Source organism: Anoplopoma fimbria, chromosome 6 (assembly GCF_027596085.1).
Source record: "Anoplopoma fimbria isolate UVic2021 breed Golden Eagle Sablefish chromosome 6, Afim_UVic_2022, whole genome shotgun sequence".
NCBI lineage: Eukaryota > Metazoa > Chordata > Actinopteri > Perciformes > Anoplopomatidae > Anoplopoma > Anoplopoma fimbria.
In genome coordinates this window covers 8076029-8099044 of record NC_072454.1, presented here as the reverse complement: position 1 = coordinate 8099044, position 23016 = coordinate 8076029, and the positions used below count along the sequence as shown (strand labels likewise).

Genomic DNA, 23016 nt, shown 5'->3' with positions numbered 1-23016 from the left:
TGCACATGATACTGAGTCTGGCCACTGATGGTTTATTGGATTCAAAGAAATCAAATCTAACTTTGTTCTCCCATCTATTTTGGTAGATTTTACAATTTCCTTATTAATTTAATTATTTTGTTATGTTTATTTTTAATGGGGATTTTGTATAATAAAGCCTTTTTTTTGTCCTTGTTCCATGGATAATTTCTTATGAAGATGCACACTCTTTACACAGGTCTGGTCAAGCTTGAACATACCAATCCTTTCAATGAGTTGAGACTGATATGAAAATATGTCCAAAACACACTTAATCCATGACAGAATGTTGAAGCAGATTACTTCAACCAGAGTACTTAACAACTGTCTAAAATCTCCTCATTAAATGTTTCACATATCACATAAAATTGTTGGATATTCTGAGCTGATACTGTGATGAAAACTGATCCGTTTAACATCAGAGACAGCTGTTGCTTTGGTACCGTCATGTCCCCAACAGCTTGGTGCGAGGAACTGTCAGAGGTGTGCAGTTGATTCAAATGTTACCCATGGGATTATTGAGTTGGTATACCAAGTACTTGCGAGGTCAACTGAGCAGAAGCTTAGCTCAATAATCTTTAGTTCCCTCTCTGATGGGCTTTTCTTGGCATTTTCTACACACGACAGAGCTCCTGTTATTTTAGTGCAGCTTTAATTTAACCATGAAAAGCTCCGTGTTGCATGTTTGATATTGAAATGAATAATTATGAACTGTATTTAAATTGCCTAAACCTCTGTATGAAATTCAACAATAAGGTGTTACCAAATGCAGCAATCTTTTTTTTTAACTGAGATAACCGATTCTCCACTTCATTCAAAGAGGCTCCCCTTTGTTTTGTTGCCATCTCGTGACAGTGTGAAAAATGTAATTAGGAAAAGGTACTTCTGGCTGTTTACAGCCAGTGACTCATCCAGACAACACTTAATCCCATACCCAATCAGTTAGAAAAAAGCAGAAAACAAGTCGGTTAGTTAGTTCTGCTTAATCTGTTGTGTTTCCAGGCTATAGCAGTAGGAAAGTCGCTGAGGCTGGCTTTGACCTCCTTTCCAGCTCTTCTGCAAAAGAGCGAGGGGAGGAGGTGGGCAGGAGGGAAAATAAATGTCCTGGTGGGGAGGCCAGCCAACATTCCTACATCACTTCCTCCTCCAACATCTGGCAATGATCAGGGCAGGCAGAGAGGAAGCGAGAGAGAGGACGTATCTCACTGGTTGGCTTAGTGTTCATATCCAGGCGTAGACACGTTGCAAGACCGCCCACTCAACCTCAATCCCCCTACCAGCAAAACAAAGCAAGATGGAGTGTTTTGTATTCTGTAATACGGCTGTCTTCCTTTTATTGCCACATAGTCTTTAATACATCTCAGCTAGTCATTTTGCCTGCTTCTGTGAGTATAAATGGAAAAAAGAAGTAAAAAAGATTTTCCTTTCTTCTCCTTCCTCAGGATGGCCTAGCCGTGTTGTGTTGTCAGCAGTTGATCAGCAGTGAGCTACCTGGACCACAGGTGTGTAATAGAACTTACTACTTTATTTTAAAGTTGTTTAAACTACTGTTTAAAACATCTTACTTACATGCACATAGCATTCTCTTGCCTTTTAAGATAAGGCAAAATTATGGTCTTCAAACCTTAGGGCTATGTTTGTGGCTACTAAAATCATCTCTCTTCTAGAAATACTATCATTTAATTGACTTTTGCAAATTGCAAGGTTGACTCTGATAATGGAACAACACTGGGATGAGTTATACTTATTTAACTGTACAATATGCAACCAAATACACTATGTACTTTTACTTGTTTCAGAAGAGAGAATTATTTTTATATTTAAATCCCTCCTTATCACAGTTTTTTTTTAAGTGCACTGTGTGTGATTGGACTTAATTGGTTCAATAAAACAAGTGCCCCTCCTATTATTTTTTGTTATTTTCATTAAGTCCTGTTTCAGAATTTCAGTACATGTAAGTTTGTTTAGATGATATACACAGAGCAATTTTGATTCTGAGACTGAAGATCATTGACAGAACCCCTCAACTCTGTTCATTAAACTACAGATTAGCTGACCTACTGCTCAGCGGCAGCAGCAGGTTGCAGAGATGAGTGTGACCTCCTGGTTCCTGGTGAGCAGCGGGGGTACTCGCCACCGACTCCCCCGGGAAATGATCTTTGTCGGACGGGATGACTGCGAGCTCATGCTACAGGTGAGAACACCTTATTTCTCCACTGACAGCGGCTTAAATACACTGGCATGGCCGAGGAACGTTTGTTGTATTTCCACTCTCTCTTTCTGTCTTTATTAAAGAAAAAACGCAGTCTGATAACAGTTAGAGTCTTAGGAAGTTACTAAGTTCGAAGATGATATGATAACCAGATAACACAGAGAGCCTGACACTCATGTGAGGGGTTCCTCTCAGTCTTATAAATAACCTGCTGATCTCACAGCAGTCTGTTTCATAAGCTAACTGTTTACTCTGAGTACACTACAAATTAGCCCTCAGTGTGCTCATGCTGTGGCTCTTGCAGTAGCAGAATATGTTTATGTGTTATCATTTTGGTGTTTGTATGTATTTTGTGTGTGTGTGTGTTTGTGTGTGTGTGTGTGTGTGCGTGTGTGTGTGTGTGTGTGTGTGTGTGTGTGTGTGTGTGTGTGTGTGTGTGTGTGTGTGTTTGTTTTTACTGAGGTGGTGTCTGTGCAGCTGTGCATACATCCAGGGAGACCATGTGTATGCTTGCTCATGAGTACCTCTGGTCACTATTAATAGAAAGTGGGGCAGATACCTCCTGAGTTAGATCTTATCAGACTGAGAGGGTTTTAGTGGGTAGAGGGTGCATCCATGGCAGCAGTCTCTGTTATGACAATACATGTTGAGAGAAGTTGTTTAGTAGCACCAGTGACTGTCTGAACGTCAGACTGTCAAGGAATCAGTCAGGACTCTCACTGATGTTTATTCATTTTTACTGTGTTGGTGGAAATAAGCTTCACTTTTCAGATTGGCCAATGTTTCTTGTGAAATCACTGTGGCTGTTTTTAATAATACAACATAATAAATTAGATTTATTTCTAGGACTCTACGTTCTATACAGCACTTTGTGAACGTATTAAAACATTTGTGTTGTAGAATTATTATATTAGAATTATTATTAGCTTAAATAAATGACGCTCTATGCCCTCTAGATAAAATTTAGTTCCATTGGTGGTATTTATCCTTACAGTATAAAATCCAAACTTCACAGATATGTAGAATTGTAATTAATTTATGTGAATCTGCAACACTACATCTATGCACTCTATAAGTGTCACTAAGACATGTACTTGCATACATAAAACTTGAGAATTACTCACTGATTGTATCACACAACGTCAAGTTGTCGTAGACTTACAGATGTTCACATTCTTGTGTTTATTTTTGCTTAGATAACCTTTTGGTGAGTAATTTTGTGAACTGATATCTTCAAGGTCAAGAATGAACTTTCAATTGAGAAATACTACTTTATTATATTAGACGTTTCACAGTTCTAAACAGCAGCACTGTGTCTTGAGTTGACCTTTCAGTTTGCCTATTTGCTGAGTTTTTGCTAGATTCCCTGCTGACCTAAATCCTCTCACAGTCCCGCTCTGTGATGAGTAAACTTCAAGGGAGAACTAAGAAGGCTCATTTACTGAAGCACGTAGAGTTTTAGAAAATCTGTTTTTCCTCTAATATGTCTCAGTCAACTGCCCTAGCATGTGTCGGTATGTGTTATTGTATTCATATCCTTGGAATGTCTTTGGAATGATAGATAGACATGTTTTGGCTTTTTGTTATATGTGTTTGTTTGTCTGCTAGTTTGTGTAGCTGCTTAGTTGTCCTCCATGTGACTGCTTTAGCAAGCCAAGGCCTGATCACATGGCTAACCGTTAAGGGCTGCTAGTGTCATGCATCAAGTGAAACACACACACTCACAGACAGAACATTAAATAGAAAATTATTGTTTGACAGATTTATCACACTGTTAATCACAACACGCTCTGGCCTGATGATCAGATTTAGATTCCTACTTTATTTTTTCAATGAAAAGGAGAAGAAGAGTAATAAATACATATGAACACAGTTTCCATGATGTCAGCTTAAATCATATAATAGTCTGTGAGGCTATTAAAGCTCTTTCTGTCTCTCTGAATTATTCCCTCTGGCTCCTAGCTCAACTCATCTGCAGTGTGTGTGTGTGTGTGTGTGTGTGTGTGTGTGTGTGTGTGTGTGTGTGTGTGTGTGTGTGTGTGTGTGTGTGTGTGTGTGTGTGTGTGTGTGTGTGTGTGTGTGTGTGTGTGTGTGTGTGTGTGTGTGTGTGTGTGTGTGTGTTTCTTCTTCCCGTGATGAATCAGATTCGCCTCATGTCTTTGTCTCTTCCTCTTCTTGTTATCATTTTGTCTCCTTCTCTTACACTCTATCCACAAAATGAATACAACTGAGCTTCTCCACATCTGTATTCTCAGTTGCTTTGGCACATATTCAGTTGGTCAGCAGTTTATCTGTGTGTAACAGCATAAGTCTTCTCTATCCTGTGGTGTGAGGTACAACAAGCAGCTCAGTCCCTTTCTATCCTGTTTGATCTGTCCTAATCTCACTAAGGTAGTCTGTTTGATGGTTGGCCCTATGGAGTTGTTTCCCTTTGCTTTACTTCAGATGAGATTTTTATTTTAGCATGAGGTTGCAGTCCGGTCGCTCGGTAATAGTAAAGATTCATATGAGAATATATATGAGATCCAGCTCACAGTTAGAATTGGCTGACTTCAGCACAATAATCTAATTCTTGCCTGAATCTCACAGTGCAAGTTACTTGTCTTTTTTCATGTTGTTTATTTTCACTCCCATGTGTGTGAATAATGAATCATGAGTGAGACAAAGTGTCACAGATGGATTTGTTAGATGGACCTTGTGTTAATACATATTTGTCAGATAATATCACTGTGTTTGGTCACCACTGGAAAAAATGACGGCTGGCATTTTTTGTCACCACAAATAATGAGCTAATCACAGAAAAATGTTGTACCTTACACTAAAACATCAGGAAAGCAGCTCAGAAAAAGAGCACACACAGCAAACTGTTACATCAAATATGAAAGCAAACAGTTCCTGGACATGCTGTCATTCTTTTCTTGTATTTTATTGATGTGCCTTATCTGAAGGGCGTTTTAACAGACATTTGGAGATACCGCAGCAAATTTTCTCATCAGTCAATGTCAATGCATACTTATATGTTTTGAAGTTCTGTGACATTGATACATGAGAGTGGTATTTGTAAAAAAAAATCCACAAAAATGTTCTATCCGAGTCTAATATTCAGCATAGAGAAGGTTGCAGTGTTGGTGCTGGAAAGTATTTATCCTCAAAACAGCTGATATCAGAAAACCATAGAAAATCTATAATTTCATCTCCAGTCCTATATTGCTCCACTGTTCTCCTTGTGTGTGTGTGTGTGTGTGTGTGTGTGTGTGTGTGTGTGTGTGTGTGTGTGTGTGTGTGTGTGTGTGTGTGTGTGTGTGTGTGTGTGTGTGTGTGTGTGTGTACAGTTGTGAAGGTGTCAGTTGAATGTTGTGTGCAGTGTGTCAGAGACATTGAAATACCTGCTGATATGCTTCAAGTTGCTATTATAGTAAATCATGCATAGTGACATTGAGGCTCACTATCATAGATTCTTGACATTGCATGCTCATACCTCCACAGAGATGTAACATAGCCCAGTCTGCTCAACTCACACACAGCTCTCTAATGATTTGTGTAAAAAACAGATGCTATTCTACAGTTCACAGTCAGGTTTACACTCTTTTTAGTCCGGCTGCAGCACAGGTGCCCATATATGCATTGTGAAGACATTTTGAAGAAGAGCAGCACAGATGAAGAGTTACCACTTGATTAATACTTCATGATTGTGTATGTTTTGGTTTGTAGTCCCGCAGTGTGGATAAACAGCATGCAGTCATCAACTTCGAGGCCGGGACGGACGAACACAAGGTCAAGGACCTGGGCAGCCTGAATGGGGTGAGTTCACGGATGGAAATATACAAAGCAGAGAGAGGTTAGGACAAAGGTAAAAGGACAAGAGACAACAAAGGGGGAGAGATAAGAGAATGAGTTCAACCAGCTGAAGGAGGAGTAAAGGTGTTTAGAGGGAGATGGAGAAGGACTGCAAAGATAAAGGTGAAGAGATACAGAAAAAGACATTTAAGGTAAAAGTAGAGGGAGCTGAGGTCCTGAAGGGTCAGAGGTTAACTTGTTTTTTAGCAGTCAATAAGACCTTCTTTTTTACCCCAGCGAATCAATCTCCCTGTCAATAAAGATTTGTATCAGGGCCGAGGTCAAATGGAATCTAATCCTAATTATGCAAATACATATAAGGGCACAATCTGTGATCCAGATATAAACAAAGGGCAATTTAAACTCCACCTTGGGATTGCTCTCACTCCCATTTTTTCTCAGGATTTTGTAAAATTTGGTTTATGCAGATAATAGCAAGAAATAGTGTGATAGTGAGTTTTAATAGGTTTTGATTATATAATAGGTTCTGTTCATTTCTTTCTAGAAATGATTAAAAAAAAAAAAAAAATAAATCTGTTAGGAGTTAGTGTGTAGAGAAAACAGTGTAAGGTATCTATTGGCTGTTAAAAGGTATTGTGAGAAATATAGCAAATAACAGACTGAAGGTGATGTTGATAAAACAGGTTTAGGGATAGATGATATAAAACTTGCACTTGTATACATTTTATTACTGTACATGACATAATATATAATAAATCTAAACATTTCTTTGTCATTTTTGAAATACTTCAGTAATTCTGAAAAACAAATTCACTCTGTGTTAAGATACAGTTAACTTCTTTCTTTGACATTATAGTTCAGAAAAACCTGTTTGCCACATGCAGTTAGTCATCTGTTGTTATTAGTACTGTAGTCATAGCCTCACATCCTCTCCAGCTATCAGACGGGAAGCCAGAGTCAGAGCCACTTCCTGCTGTGTCATTAACCATCCAGCTTTTTTGGCCAGATTTAGAGGAAGTTTTCTTCTGCTGAGTCAGTGGATCTACACAGATTTGCCAGAATGGTGATTAGAAAGTTGTCTTTGTGCAGTGTTACCATTTACTGTCTTACTGGAGGTGTCTCATTGCTGCTTTGAAAAGCTGTCATGAACTCATCTCACTAGAGAGGAGGCAGGAATGTTTTATTACAATAGCAAGTATAATAGAATTTCATTTGCAGTTCAGTGAAACCTGATATCTCAGAGCTGCATAGTCGAAGGAGGGGCGAAAGGGGGTAACCGGAGTGCGAGAACGAAAGAGATGGTAAAGAAAACGGTCAGGGAAAGTTAAGCGTTGTCATGCTTAGGCCTTTACTTCTGGCTGTGCAGACTGATTTCTTATAAAGAGATACCAGGATTAGATGATTCAACTGTTGTCATAATGCATACTTTAACTCACAGTAATGTTAAACTCACATGTGTCTGGCAATGAAATTACTGCTAGAGCTTCAAAAACCCTAAAATCAGAAAATAATTAACATATGTTCCAGCTTCAGAAATGTGATTTTTTTTTTTTTTTTCTTGTCATTTATGAGAGTAAACTGAATTTCCCTGAGGTTTGGATTGTTGTCTGATCAAAGCAAGCAAAATGAAAATATCTCTGTGTAAATCTGTTGAAACTATTATTGGCATTTTTCACACTTTTCTATCTCATTGACAAAACCATTAACAGACAATAATTGGCAGATTAATCAATGATGAATATCGATGTTAGCTGCAACCCTGATTTCCACAGGCGCTGCCATGTGTGACTCAACTGTGGTACAGCTTAATCAGATGTGTTTTTTATGGTTTTATCTTCTTTACTGTTACATTTTATTTAAATTAGCATCTTGTTTTTTGTCTTGCCCTTTCCTTCACTCTGCAGACCTTTGTAAATGATGTCCGCATTCAGGAGCAGATGTACATCACTCTGAAGTTGGAGGACAAGCTGAGGTTTGGATATGATATCCTTTCACTTTTCTGATCTTTTAACCTCTTCAGCCCTTCTCTCAGTCAACCTAACACATCCACTAGACATATTGAGCAGCAAATCATTTTTCAAGCCTAGATATTTTAATATAAATTCTTACCAAGATGTGTATAAGTATGTGTGTATGTGCTATTGTGGCCATTATTTCCTTAACACGGCTGTTTCACATACCAACCTGTTCACGGTGGTGAGAGGAGAGCTCACTGTGCCTGAAGAGGCTCTAAAGGTAAGAACACACACACACACAAACACACACACACACACACACACACACACACACACACACACACACACACACACACACACACACACACACACACACACACATAACCTGTGCTCTAACATGCACTGTAAAATACCTATGTTTACCATAATACACAGTTGTATTATACTACTAAATCGCTAAGTACTTTTTCTTCTCTACAACTTCCTTTAAGCATGAAAAGTTCACCAGTGGCCTCCAGCTCAGCAAGAAGCCGTCCAACGGTGAAACAGCTACCACCACAACGACGAGCAAGTCCCCTGCTAAGACCCCAACAAAGACGCAAAAGTCCCCCAGTGGCAGCAACCCGAGGCAAGGGGAGAGTAGAGCCACAGACGGGGTCACATCCTCCAAAGAGCCACCAGCTAAACATTCAGACGCTCACAAAGCAGAGGAGAGGATAGGAGGTGAGAGACAAATCTTAGATAAAGTTGTGACGGTAAAAGAAAAAGGTGAAGCTGTCTCAGAAATCATATGAGTTTGGTGTCTGTCGGGCATCACTAGTACCTAATGTTTAATGTGAATTAAGACAATTTGGATTTGGACTACTGTTTACATTCTCTCCTTTAAATGTAGATGTATTGACTGCTATAACAAGGCCACTCATTTCCTATTTGACTTTCTATATATTTGTAGATATTTCTAATATACAAACAATACCTTTTTGCAAATTTTAGTCGAGGGTCACAAATGATAACAGAGCACAACCACTCAACTTAAACTTTAAAATGGCTGTATTCTTACATATTAACCTTTTGAAAGTATAAGACTCTAAATACTAAAATTTCACAATTTCACTTGGATATATTGCGACTTTCTGCAACTTCAAGAGAGCATGTTTCTGTGTTCTGCCTCCTTTTACTGTAGGCATATATGCATATATATGTATTTTTTAAGAGGTGTTTAAGCATTTTAGAAAACACATTTTCAGACAGATTATGATTAAGTTAAATTAAGTGTAGTTAGGTTTTATCTCAGGCCAGTAGGGGGTGAACATATTCAGCAGGGAAAGGGGTTTAACCAGGGCACCAGCATGAAGCAAGTCTGTTTCAACATAAAGGCGGTTTTGGTCTGAGGGCGTCCTTAACAATTGACATCACTGACCAGGCTGGGGTGCTAGCAGGGGTCCTGGTTAAGCTCCAGATGTTGAAACAAGGCCACATTGGGCTTGTGTTATTGCACAGATTAAGCAGTAACAGGGTCAGAGTGCCTGCATAATGTTAACCCATATGCCAGCACTACTTTTCTTAAAATGAAGTAACATTCAAAGGCACGCATGTACATTTTCACATTTGTAAAAAATAAGCAAACACAAACGTACGGTGTTGCATGTCTTCCCATCTGCTGCTCATGTTTTTAATGACACCCTCTCTGTGGTTCTGTAGATGTAATCTTGCAGCGTTAGTACTGTAATACCAGGCCTCACCCACACATTATACCTCATAGTGGGCATGCGTTCAGTAGCTTTTATAAAGAAGGCCCCCTGTTACTGAACGCAATTTGGCACACAGCATCTATAATTATCTGCACATACTGTGCTTAAATGTACATAGTTAAGGCTAAAGGATATTAAAGCAAAGAAGGAGGATAGAGCAGGAAGAAGTTAACAAGAGGAGACTTCCTGCCGTATAGTGGTGTAAGCTAAAACGTAGCTGATTCAAATCCGGCTGGATACCTTTGTTGCATGTCTTTCCCGTCTCTTTCATCTGTGTTTCCTGTCACTTCTCTACCGTGCTGTCCAGTTTAAAAAAAAAAGAAGTTACCACAGGATGCTTGTCCCTTGTCAGCTTTTATTCTATTTGGGACAGAGAGGCAAGCGGAAAGTCCCTCTTTTATTTGAACGGCGTGTGTCTGAGAGAAAGAGAGCATGATAAAGAGTGTGCACGTGTGTGTGTCCATCCTGCTGGCTAAAGTTCTTAAAAATAAGTCAGTGGTGCAAGACTCGACCAGAGGGGAATTAATGCACCAACACACACATACACAAAGAGCAGCTGGGTTCATTTTGTGCCACCCTGATACAGTGAACAGCTTTTTTTTTGACACTACCAGAGTATGTTTAACATGACAAAAATCAGTTAAATCTACTTTAAAATGTGAACAGGCTTTGTTAAAATGTGTCTTCATCTGTCACAGGGGATGTTGCAGCGCTGCCTCGCGGGACCCCCCTGTATGGTCAGCCATCTTGGTGGGGGGATGGGGATGCAGATGATGAAAACTCCTTCAAACAGGAAATCAAGTCATCCAACAAAAAACATGACAGCTCCGTTTCAGGTAGGATGTCATATTGCCAAAACATCAGTGGTGTAATGGAAGAAAGCTTTTTGATTGTTAAATGATGCCTCTGTATTTGTCACATTTTACCATAGATTTTTTGAGTAGTTGTGGCTTGGAGTAAAGGTTGTTAGATTGCTTTTATAGGACAACAAGAGTTTGCACTGAGCGTAAAGTAGAAAGTTCATTATTTTAAAGAGTTAAAAATACAACTATACAGGTCCTGTATGATGTCATAAAACAAACTGCAATGTTGCATTTTGAATATAGTGACAATGTGTTGAATTACATTCTGTCTGTAGGCTATTTAGTCTGATATCCGCCATGCTGTTAAGTCTCTGAGCCCTCGCCGTTGGGCATCGCCTGATTGGTCAGAATCTGCACGCATGCGAGTGAGGCTTATCAGACTAGTGCTGCCATACTACTCTACATGGTTGAAGGAGGAAAGTGTGACAATAGCTGTGCAGACCAAGGTGCGAATGCGAGAGAGGAACTGGTGCCTCCAGTTAAGATGAATAAGTTGTTTTTAAGTTATTGTTTTGAATGTGTATTGTGAACATTGAGACGCTCTGGGATTTTTTAAGTTAGTTGAAAGAGAGTCAGTAGGAAACTGCAATCGGTGCATTTTGTGTTTAGTTTAATGTTCTATTTGTTCAAATAAAGAATGAAAAAAAGAAAGAATTTCCATCATACATATATTTCCAACTGAAAGCAGTAGAAAAACAAAAGAACAATACAATTCTCTAATATTTGTATTGTAATATTGTTATTGCGACAAAGTTATTGCACTTTGCATTTTCCTTATATGACAATGGCCACAAGACACAGATTTCATACAGAATTTCTCGGTATTACTGTATGCTACAAACAGTATGCTACTGATAGCCCACAGATGAAATGCAATGCTAAATTGACTCATGCAGTGCAAATGATTTTATCTCAGTATTGAAACCGTAGCTTGATCTTACTGCCCTCTAGCTCTGTTTATTTGCTCTGTGTTGGGGTAATGGCCACCCAGAATGTGCGTCTGTGTATGTGGCAATGTATATCCAAGTGCACACAAAGGCTTTTTTCAGAGCCTGTATGTACGTCTGTTTGCCCACAATATGTGCGTGTATTGTGACCGTTGGACTGGGGGGATCCCGTGATCTGGTGCTCAATGGTCAGTGTAACAGGATTAGAGGCTACACCAATGAGACAGCTCAGTGACACAAAATCAGTCTGTGCCAGGCTGGTTTAGTGTAGACAAGTGTAGTCAGAAGGAGAGGAGGGGGGGAGGTTAATCATACACAAACATTGGAGCAGACTGAAGCCTCCTCAAATCTCTTCACCACATCTGGGTGGATAGTCTGGGAGCATCTTCACCGGCTTAAAAAGAAATATTTCTTATGATTTAACAATCAGTAAAATCATTTCTGTGCTTTAATATATAGATTTTACCAAAGTATTTTGCTATTGGAATAAGATTAGAAAAGACTGTAATTTTGGAATCAATCTGTTCAAGCGTGGCAGGGTGATTTAAAACCCTAAAAGCTTTCCAAAAAATTTGACGAATGGGATTGGCTCCTTCAGTCATGGAAGTGGGTAAGTAGAAGGCACTTTGCTCTTTTGGAGTATTGACTTTTTTTTGAGTGCTGAATGGATGGTTTAACGTTGGATGTGTTGTGTGGGGCAAGCAGCATGCTCCCCAGGGGGTGTCCCATTGATGTAGGTTACACTGATCTCAGCATCAAAAGGAGATCTTATTAATGTACATGTCTTTAACAAAAAGTGTGAGCACGACCTCTAAATGTACTCTAATAAACTGTTAACATCAGATATACAGTTGCAGTGAAGGGGAGTTTTTGGGAAGGAAGCAATTTTGATTGAGTGTTTTTTGTTTTTTTTGTTGCATGAATGTCAGTTAAGTTTCGTGTGTGTTTGTGTGTCCTTTTTCTCCTTCCCAGTGAAGAGGCTGTGTTTGCTTGTCAGAGGCCCCTACCCCCTTCCTTGTGCGTTGTCAATCAAGCCGTTTGCGTTACGCCATTGCACCAGCTCCCCCATTCCTCCCAACACACAAACACACTCATGCACACAGCGTTCAAACAGACACTCTCTCACTCTGCACTGCAGTGATCATTAGCTAACCACTCTGTAATTCTCCGGTAAGCATTGCTCTCAATTCCATATGCTTTGGCTGATGGAGCTGGTAAAGGACTGTCAAATGTAATTCACTTTTTATTTGTATGACTAGTTTTGCTACCTTCGGCTTTTTTAAGAATTATAGCTCTCTATATTATTTGTCTTTAGAATTTTAAATGAGAAGTCAGACTTACTGCAGGTTATAGCTTTGCCACTGTTTGTTAAAGTCTGCCACACTTACCAAATTAGAGATGTCTTTTGTAAGTATGTTAAATGCCCATATATTCCAGGGTGTCGTTAATCTGCAATGCTGTGTCTGTTGTCAGTTTTAATCTTCGTATGTAGTAGACTCTAATGGAAAACATTAAAGCTGATTCTATAAAGCCTAGGATTTGCATGTTTATGGCCAACAAAAGATAAATTCTGCAGCACAGTCAGCAGTAGTTTAAACTGTATGGTCTTTACGTGAATGAATTTATAAAACTCTTAGCTTCACAGAAATCACTAGGTGCTTTCCAGACAAGCCATGGGATTTATGGTGATGTCAATGGAAGCTCTGATTGTATTCACACGTATTACATTTGTGAGATACAGGAAGTTTAGTCAGCTCTGCATAATTTCAAGAACTGAGCAAATGGAGAAACAGAACTTTTGTGTCTTTAACAGGTTTATTTTTTAACTTGTCTATCTTATATCCATTGTTATGTTCTCATTTAACATATTTTATTTCAAGATCTTAATTTTTGCACTCAGTTTAAATCCATGTTGTAAATCTTGCCAAAGTTGCAGAGCAGTTTATGCTGGCAACTGCAGTTTTTATTTCAAAGATGAGTCCACACTGTAGTGTAAAATAGGCTCTTTAATTCAAGGTTTTGAGAATTATATATATAGAATATACTATTTATGAGAAATTCACTCACTATTTTATACAAGTATTTATATTTTGCAAAGTCAGTTTCTGTATCTTGTTTCTTTTTGCCAATTGCCATATGGATATCCCAACATGGAGCAGATGGCCCCTCTAATTTCTGAAAGTATCATTTATCATATTCAGATCCCACAGAGGCTCTGTTTGTTAATATGAACAGATGAGAAAATAAGTGCTCCATATTGTGAGTGCCCCAAAGAGCTGCACCAGTAATTCTCGTCCTGAGTGACTTAAGTGTGACTTGTGTGTGTGTGTGTGTTTGCGTTTATGTCTAGATGAGAGAGACAGAGTGAAACTGTGAGACAGACGGACAGACATATGTGCATGTCTTTGTAGTATTTGTAGGTTATAGGGCTGCATCCTCCCTCAGAAGGAGACAGAAATGTTGATAAACGGTGAGACACACTTGCTAAAGAGAGGACCATGATTGAATCGGTCCATTTTGGGATGAGCTTGTCCCTTCACTTTCGACTTTTGATATCCTAGCATTCATCTCTTGCTGCTTGATATTTAGATAAAAGCTGTGACTGACAACCGCATCCACTCCAGTACTATAGATAATGGGGACGTTAAAGTATAACGTTTCATATCAGCGAAGATGAACTGAACTGATTCCCTGAAGTGTTCCCATGACAACTCATAAGTTTAGAGATAACGACTCATAAACCACTTTTTGTCACGGAAATTTTACAGTTCTGTTAACCTCTTAATCTTTGTGCGTTTTTCAACCTCAGACAGCAAAGAGGCTCGTCGAGGGGAGAAAGCGAAAGAGGACGGCCTTCATGCGTCCACCTCCCACGACTCCAGCTACTTTGAGATGCCTACCAAGGAGGGTCACATAGCCAGTAACGGCATACATGAGATTCCCACCAAGGACACAGAGGGCACCGCCGCTCAAAACACTGCAGGTGAAGTATATACATTTCATTTATTAGGATTTATGGTAAATAAAATAAGTATCTTTTAGAGTTTAAAAGGAAATGCAAGGTTATATTGTCTGCATAAACGATCTTTGTAGTTACAGTATGTGTATTGTAAAGATTTGAGCCCCATCAAGTCGGCCTTTGTGATATGTGTGTTATCATCATTTATGGCACAAAGAATCGTTAATTCAATAAACAGAGAACAGGAAGTGGCACTATTTGTCTAGCACAAACAGGGTAGCAATCCTTCAGCAGAATCTTCATCAGCTGATTTTATCCTTTTTGGATAGATATTGATGTATTGTGTATTTACATAATTTCGTTATACCAACTCTTAGTTATAAAGTCATTTTTCAAAAGTGCACCACCAAGCACAACTAGATTTAGTTGTACTTACTGACTGAGACACTAACAAAACTGCATCGTCTGCTCCACAGCTCAAGGTCACGCCTCCTTCACCATCGAGTTTGACAACACTTCCCCGGGGAAAGTCACCATGAAAGACCATGTGTCAAAGTTCACACCTGACCACCACAGATCGCGCTCCAAGAAGAGTGGAGCAGGAAGTGGAGGAGCAGGAGGGAGGGACTTGAGCACGCTGCAGGCCGCCATGATGGCATCGGAGAGCAAGGTTGCTGATTGGCTGGCCCAGAACGACCCCACGCTGGTGCGCAGCGAGTCGACGGAGGACGACAGCAAGAGCATCAAGAGCGACGTGCCGGTCCATCTCAAGAGGCTAAAAGGTGGAGGTTGTTTTTCGTAAACATTTCTATGTGTGTTGGTTGTGTAAACAACACACCTTTTCCCGTTCCCTAGTTCTTGCTTGATCATTACACCTTCCCTCCTTTCTCTCACAAAAGATTACTATTCACTGTCTCAAATTTCTATGTGTCTTTCCTATACTATGTAAAGACCGGGTTATGCTTTGTTTGGAGCATGGGTTGTTGGCTGGTGGTAACCAGGCCAGGGGATTAGCAGCTAGCAGACAGAGACATTTAAACCCCATATCTACTGCTCTGACATCCAATGACAAAGCTTAGCATAGTAGGGCCCCTATTGAATTTCACCTTTTCACCATTTTCAGACATATTATCCAGTGAGGAGCACATACTCTTACGCATAAAATACTTAGTGGCATGCCTGACTACAAGAGTTTTAAAAGTGGCTTTGGTTTTTATTCTTTTGTATTGTTAGTGTGGACATCTAAGTTTTCTCTGTTTACTCTCTGTTGGCTTGTTGCTATGTATCCTATGGGTAAGGTTTAGTTTTGCTATGACTGTAAATTGCATGCTTCACTGCATTTCTTTGTTCCCTTTACCTGCAAGCAGCCAACTGCTGAGTAAGCTCCTGCTGCCAGGGGTTTTGTGAGAATGTGCCGGACTAGGCGAGGCTGTGCTAGGCTCTATAATGAGGCTGTGCTATGGTAGACTACTACATGCTGGTCATGAGTTAATTAAATGGAGGCCAATTTATGATGTTGTTGACATGTGTGGGGGAGAAACCAGCAGACAGGAGCTGATGAAAATGGAAAACTGTAAAGCAGGAGTGGAAGGCAGGAAAGCTAATTCATTAGAAGGAGTTAGTACTACATGCATGTCTACTGGCTGACGGCATGGCTCACCTGATTGATGATTATGTGGCTAACTGACTGTCTAACTGACTTTGAGACTGCTAAGGAACTGCAGTGTTTCCCATTGAAACTGTGGCTGATTGTGGACTGTGGTTGTGACAAAAGTTAAAAACCAAGAATACCTGCTTAACACAGAGAAAAGGAGGGGTTAAAAGATGGGTAAGGTGAGAAGGAAGGGAGGGAGAGGACACGGTGACAATGGTTAGAGGGCAGGTGGACAGCTGGATGGAAAGCTGTCTATTGATGCCGGCTGTGGCCATGTGTTGTAAAAAGAGGTACAGTAGGAAGACGGGAGAGAGGGTGAGGAAGACCCTCACTGTTACACTGAGATCAGAATTTTGCAGCAATATCAGCAAAGGTGATTGGACAAAGAATGGCATGAAGGAAAGAGACAGAGGGAGAGAGAGAGAGAGATGGGGGGGGTGCTTATTGCCTGGACTGCAGTGAAAGCGGGAAAAGGGGGAGGCGAAAGGAGGAGAGAGCAGTTTTAAGATATGTGTTATAGTAACAGTGATGCAAATGATGGCAAGGAAAGAGACAATACCGACATACATTTACAAATAGAAACTAGCAGCGGACATCTCTTTGTGTCTGTGTGAGTGTGAAGGCTGCATGAGCACGTGTGAGAAAAACGCATTTCAGTGCTGAAGGAGGGCGTGTGTGAAGCATGTGCTGCTCGCATGTGGATTTGTGTGTGTGTGTGTGTGTGTGTGAAATTCGTCGTGTCTGTTTGCTGCATGTGTGTGTTTTAGACATGCTCGGCGCTGATCTGCAGACAAGCAGTGTAGCATGTGAGAGGAGAGGCATGTGTGATGTTGCTTGGGGTGTGTCGTAGAGGTACCAGGAAGAGAGAGAGAGAGAAAGAGAGAGTGAGAGAGAGAGAGAGAGAGAGAGGTTTAGCGAGGAAATGGAGAGGAGGCAATTGAGCAAAAGCTTTTGATTTATAAGCATCAAGGTGAGTGTTTCTGTTCTTGCTGTAAAGAGCAATGTGGAGGATACATCTTTATACCGTCTGTTATTGTATCAATGTTGGAATATGAGTGTGTGTGAATGTATTATTGTAACATCTGAAAATCTGTGCATTTTCTGTGCCAAAAAGATGTGATTCTGATCAGTGTGAGGCTATAAATGTGTGTTGTAAAATGTCATTGAGATTGCAAGAATATTTTTTGCAAATTTGATTTCTGAGCATTGACATTCATTTGCTTAACAGATACACAGGGCTTCAATATCATGTGTGCATATTAAACTGTATTGTGCGCTCTTATACAGCACAATTCTCTATGTTGGGGTCGCACGTTTGCTTGTCTGTGGCTGTGTATGCATGTTAAGTAAGTGCATCATTGTGTCGGGTGCTCGGGTGTGTGTGTGTGTGTGTGTGTGTGTGTGTGTGTGTGTGTGTGTGTGTGTGTGTGTGTGTGTGTGTGTGTGTGTGTGTGTGTGTGTGCAGCCACAGCGGAGACAGAGTTCAGCTCCCCTGTGAGTCATGGCGGGGCGAGCGGGGCAGAGCGCTGGACTCTGACAGATAACTCTGTTCTCCTCTTGCCCTGCAAACGGCGTCTTTGTCCGGAGGACATAGCATGAAAGACCTGCCTTTTCTCTGTCAGCTTATCTAGTGATCTGCTCAACCTGCTGTAACGCTCTGCTGCTTTCCTCCCTCATTATATTTATGCTTTTTTTCTTTTTTATTAAAATATATGCTTTATTTCATTTAAAACAGTGATAAAAGACAGGAGAGATGGAGGAGCTGAGTGGTGGAATGTGACAAATGAGCTGCAGACTAAACTATAACTGAGGCCACAGAGCTATTGGGATTCCCCTAATGAATAAATAGTCCTTAAGGGAGTACTCCAGCAATTTAATATTTTAATCAAGTAATTTGGCAGGCTTCTGAGGGACAGATGAAAAAAAGAGAGCAGCAGAGCTTGATATGAAAGATTTATATCACGATATAGCATGTTTCCTGGTAGTTCAATCAATAAATAGTCAATATGAAATGACCACATGGTAAAGCCTGACTTTTTGAGAATTTTGAGTTGGTATGTGCATCTCTATAAATGATTACTTCACGATACAATACTATTAAAAGCTGATGAACCTTGAATTATCACCCAGCAACACCGTGTTGTCATACTGTCTTTCAAGCTGCCCCCCTTGGTTACAAAGGCTTTCTGTTAATGTCAAGTTTCCATGGCTGTATAGAAACAACCCTCTGTGACATCTCCGTGACTATGACATCTCCTCCAGAGCTACAAAGACATCATACAACTGCTTCACATGCTGAGCAGGTTTATGAATACAATTATCCTCATGTGCTGTACAAAGTCAGTGGTATGCCCCCCAAATATGTCCCTATGTGTTGCAAATGTGGTTCAGCGGTCCGATCCCCAGTTGCTAGTGTCATGTCAATGTGTCCTTGTGCAAAACACCCTTAGCCCGTGTCTACGGTATTAATGGGTATGAATAATAGTCCTGAAGGTCAGGTGGCACCTTGCATGGCAGCCCCTATGATGTATGTTTTATGAATGGGTGTGAATGGGTGAATTACATGTAGTGTTAAAGCACTTTGAGTGATCGGAAGACTAGAAAAAGCGCTATAGAGGTAAAAGTCTATTTACCATTTATTTCTAATAGCACATTGCCAATTGTTGCTGTCATTCTCCAATGTGGAATATCTCAATGATTATCCATAGTTTTCATACAGTAAACTGTCCATAACTTGACTTTCAGTGCAGATCACAGTTAGGATAAATCTAGAAAGAAAGATATCAGAGCATCAGACTGATTCAAAGTCAATGTGTGTGGACAGATCCCCAGGCAATACACAATGGTCCACTCAGCCATAGAAGCACTTGTCCTCTATCCTCGTGGAGGACAGTCCACCTCTAGTCCTTGATTTATCTCTTGCACATTGTATCTATAGTGACAGCTTTAAACATCACTATTTGGTTATTTCATTCAAATTATTATTTTTTTTAATTTATAAACTCACACTATATAGGATGAAAAGTTATTAATGTATTCACTTTATATGCTGGTGAGCTGGGGCAGAAGTAGACTCTAGATTATTGAGTGATGCTGTAGTGGGTTTTTTTCGTACCATAGTTTCTGTTTTCCATTAGTTGGGAGAAATTATGAGAAACGTGCTGCCAGGATCCAAACCTGTGCGATGAGTTATGAAAGTGGTATGTGAGGTGGAAGTGTTTTCCGATTGTCGGTCAATGGTGGTGTTTCCTCCCCTCTTGACTGACTGTTTACTCGTTAACTGACTTGCTAATTGTTTGAGTCGCTGTCAAGTCTAGTAGTAATATACTATGACATCCTGAGCCTCCTTCAGTTGAGATTCCCACTATCTCAGTTTGGCTTTTTCTTTTCTCCCACTCTCTATTTTCCCATCCGACCTCTTTTCCTCTTCCCCCATCCTCCTTCCCAGTTCAGCCTTTCCTTTTCTTTCCCAGTCTACTCCCAACTCCCCATCCTCCTCCATCCCTGAAGCCCTTTCTCCCGGCTTTCTACTCTCCACGTTTTCCTCCTCCCCCTCCCCCTCGCCGCTCTCTCGATTGCAGTAGGCAGGGCCAGTAACCGTGTGGGTGGCATGTCTGGCTTAGGGTGGCACACTGTCTGCCTTCGCACAAAACCGAGAGGACATGCTGATTCGACCCAGACTGATTGAAATGTAGAAATAGCAGTGATGTGGTAGGTAAACCAGGCACTGGGAACAAAGGATCTGTTTTGATGGTTTGACTAGATTTAGGACACAGCTTAAAGGTCATAAGTCATTAAGGCTTTAATGGTTAACAGACATTTGTTTCCTGTTGCAGTATCAACAATGGGTGTGCTTTCAGGAAGATGTGGTTCTGTGCTGTGGTCTTTATGGGACTTTGTTTTCCGTCTTGTTTGTGGTTGCTTAATTGAACTACAGCTTACACATTGTTGTACTGCACGTTGCCCTTTACTGCTGTATTATATCTTTATGGATGCACAGCAGCTGTTGTTTGTTGCTATGTTACTGTTGTGTACACATGTTATGATATGGATTTAAGAACTGTAGTTAATGTAGCATCCTACAGGTTACCATAATATGGAACCAGGTTACAGTACATATCAGCTGTTGTAGATACATCACTTGTTTGATTTAAACCCAACCCAGGTAAGCAAACAGATCTATTTGATTTGGACTGTAATTGTTAAGCATATTTATACAGTGTCATGCGGAATGCTGTCATAGAAAGCTAGTCTATTTTTCCCACCAAGCATTTGTTGTTTAAAACCAAGAATGGCTAAAACTCAACTGTGTTCACTCTTCTTTGTGTCCTGATAGGCAGCAAACACGAGGATGGCACCCAGAGTGACTCCGAGAACGGCGTGGGCCTACGTTTCGCCAACCGCCGCCACGCCCTCGAGGAACGCCTAAAAGCAGCACATGGCCTCGTGGGAGCAGTAGCAGGGAGCATAACTGCGAGCGGCGGGTCCAGAACAAGTGGCAGCCGCACCGCCTTTATGATCGAGTTCTACGACGAGGAAAACCATCGCAAGCGCCGATCATATTCGTTTTCCCAGACTGCACCCCTGCTTGGGATAGGAGCTGGTGGGGAGGGACTCTTTCCTCAGCCTCCCTCTCACCCCAAGGTGTTCAGCATTTCCACCTCTGCTACTACAGCCTCAGACTCAGGTAATAAAACTGTTTCATCATGTCTTATTTATATTCTGATACCTGTCTTTAAACAGTTTTGTGTGTTTTCTAGAGAAAATGTTCAAAGTTAACATCAGTCTGTTCATTTTAAAGAGAGAATAATTCATGAGGTTAAGTCAAAGACACCTTAAAGGCTCCGTTGTGTTTTGTTTGTAAGCATTTCTCTTTGTGTGAAGAAGGAAACTAAACCAAAGTTGTTTAGTGTTAATCCTTAGAAGTGGCAGTAAATTGGTTAATCAGTGGCTGTTGTCACTCGTTCACAACTATTGTTTTCACTCTTGAACTTTAGATTGACAAAAAACTGTTACTACAGCAACTTGTCTCTTAATGTTTTTTTCTTTTGTCATAGCTTTATTTCTGCTCTACATTTTGTTCGATTAGGTAAAATCCCAGCTCCGATACCGGCGACGGTGACTGCAGGTGCCCCTACGGCTGCCCGTGTCCTTCTCAAGCAGAGGTCAGAGGACCAGAGTATCGGTCGCAGCTCAGCCAGCACCGGGCTGGCGACAGGCAGCCCCACCAGTCCCAGCGAGGACACCTCCGTCGTGGGGAGAGGAGCGGGAACTGCTGGAGGGGCGACAGAGGACGACCACAGCGACAAGGGCACCTACACCATCGAACTGGAGAACCAGAACGCAGAGGAAGAGGAGGCCAGGCGCATGATAGACAAGGTAGGAGGAGTGTTAGCAACTATCTGTTCCATGTAGGATCATTTATGTCCCTCTACCTCAACCATCACTATAATTTGTCTTGACTGCAACATCTTAATTTCAGCACAAGATGCATTTAGAATCCTACCAACATTATTGAAAGATTGGACAAACAGAGATTTTCTCTTTTTCTCAGATTGTGCTACTAAGAGGACATTTCTTTATGCCATAAACGCCACCACCAATTTGTGATAAAAAAAATAAATTTGCTGACCCTGTCTGCTCTGCATAGAACTGCAACTAAATACACTTCTCTTTAAAGCTCATTCCCAGGCAGTGAATAGCCACACACATTATTCTACCACACAACACTGCACTATTGTACTGTATCTTTGTGGCCACAGCTCTGTTGCAATGTTGCATTGTTGCTTTTGTTCATATTATGATACAGACCTAAGATCATTTCCTAATGTCACATTAATGTAATCTTGTGGTTTAGATAATAGACTACAGTTAAGTAGACTTAAGTAAATTATATACTGCATAGACCTGATAAATTGGGTCTGATTTGCAATTGCCATCACTTGTAGTTATTAAATACAATCATCTTGAAAGCCGCTATAGTTTGCCACAAATCAAGGGATGTTTTTTACTTGTATTTCTTTTTTACTGTTAGGTCTTTAAGTTCAGATCACTCTCATCACCCCAGAAAACATAAACATCTTTCTAAGTGTCTTCTTTGCTTCTTTGTGGTTGTAAAAGTATCAAGTGGAAGGACAAGAGCATAATTTAAACTAACGCTGCAGTAACTCTAAAGAGAAGAATTTGACCGAGCACAAACAGATCACAGCAAGGTTAATCGTCTCTTTATTACCTGCTTCGTTGGCAGTTTCAGAGTCAGAAAACCCTTGAGACTGGTTTATGTTGTAGCCACTAAAACAAAGCTAGCATCTCTCATTTGCCTCGCTTGACCATCACTCCATCCTCTCTGTCCCATTGGTAATCCTAATGCTTCTGTAATAGCCCGTGGAGACTTGCTCCATCGAGCACAACCCTGTTTTATTAAACGATGCTCCGGGGAGGCTGAATAACCATCATCTGTCTCTTGCTGCAGCCCCTGTTCTGTGGCACGGCAGTCTTTCATTCTGGTCACAGAGAGCAGACCTGAAAGGGGCAAAGCAGCACATTTAGTGATAGATGGTTTAATGTTAAGTTCAGTGTGAGAAACCCGAAATTGTGGAAAAGCTAACATTTCCTTTGACCATCATAACAAGAAAAGTACAAATTAAAATCTTACTTACAAAAGCAACGATTGCTAAACCCTTTCAGTCTTTTTAATTAGCACCTAACAGATTCAGAAGTTTGGATTTCTTTTTTGGAAGGTTAGTTGTTGACAACAAGGGTTTATTGACATGGACATCATTTAAACCTTTCTTAACTACATCTTAAAGAAACACATGTTCCTTTAAGTGTTGTATACAGGTGTTATCTTAGGAAGCGC

The 23016-nt window shown here is 40.5% G+C and overlaps 1 protein-coding gene across 1 annotated transcript in view; it reads left to right on the top strand.

Moving 5' to 3' along the window:
* cep170aa (centrosomal protein 170Aa) overlaps positions 1 to 23016 on the top strand; it is a 40881-nt gene that overhangs the window by 8014 nt on the left and 9851 nt on the right. Inside the window, exons 2-12 of the mRNA XM_054600372.1 lie at positions 1461 to 1520; positions 2066 to 2212; positions 5942 to 6031; positions 7933 to 8011; positions 8205 to 8263; positions 8475 to 8706; positions 10433 to 10570; positions 14354 to 14527; positions 14980 to 15285; positions 20494 to 20844; positions 21247 to 21536. Coding sequence (XP_054456347.1) covers positions 2108 to 2212; positions 5942 to 6031; positions 7933 to 8011; positions 8205 to 8263; positions 8475 to 8706; positions 10433 to 10570; positions 14354 to 14527; positions 14980 to 15285; positions 20494 to 20844; positions 21247 to 21536 — 1824 coding nt within the window. The 5' untranslated portion in view covers positions 1461 to 1520; positions 2066 to 2107. The remainder of the gene's footprint in view (positions 1 to 1460; positions 1521 to 2065; positions 2213 to 5941; positions 6032 to 7932; positions 8012 to 8204; positions 8264 to 8474; positions 8707 to 10432; positions 10571 to 14353; positions 14528 to 14979; positions 15286 to 20493; positions 20845 to 21246; positions 21537 to 23016) is intronic.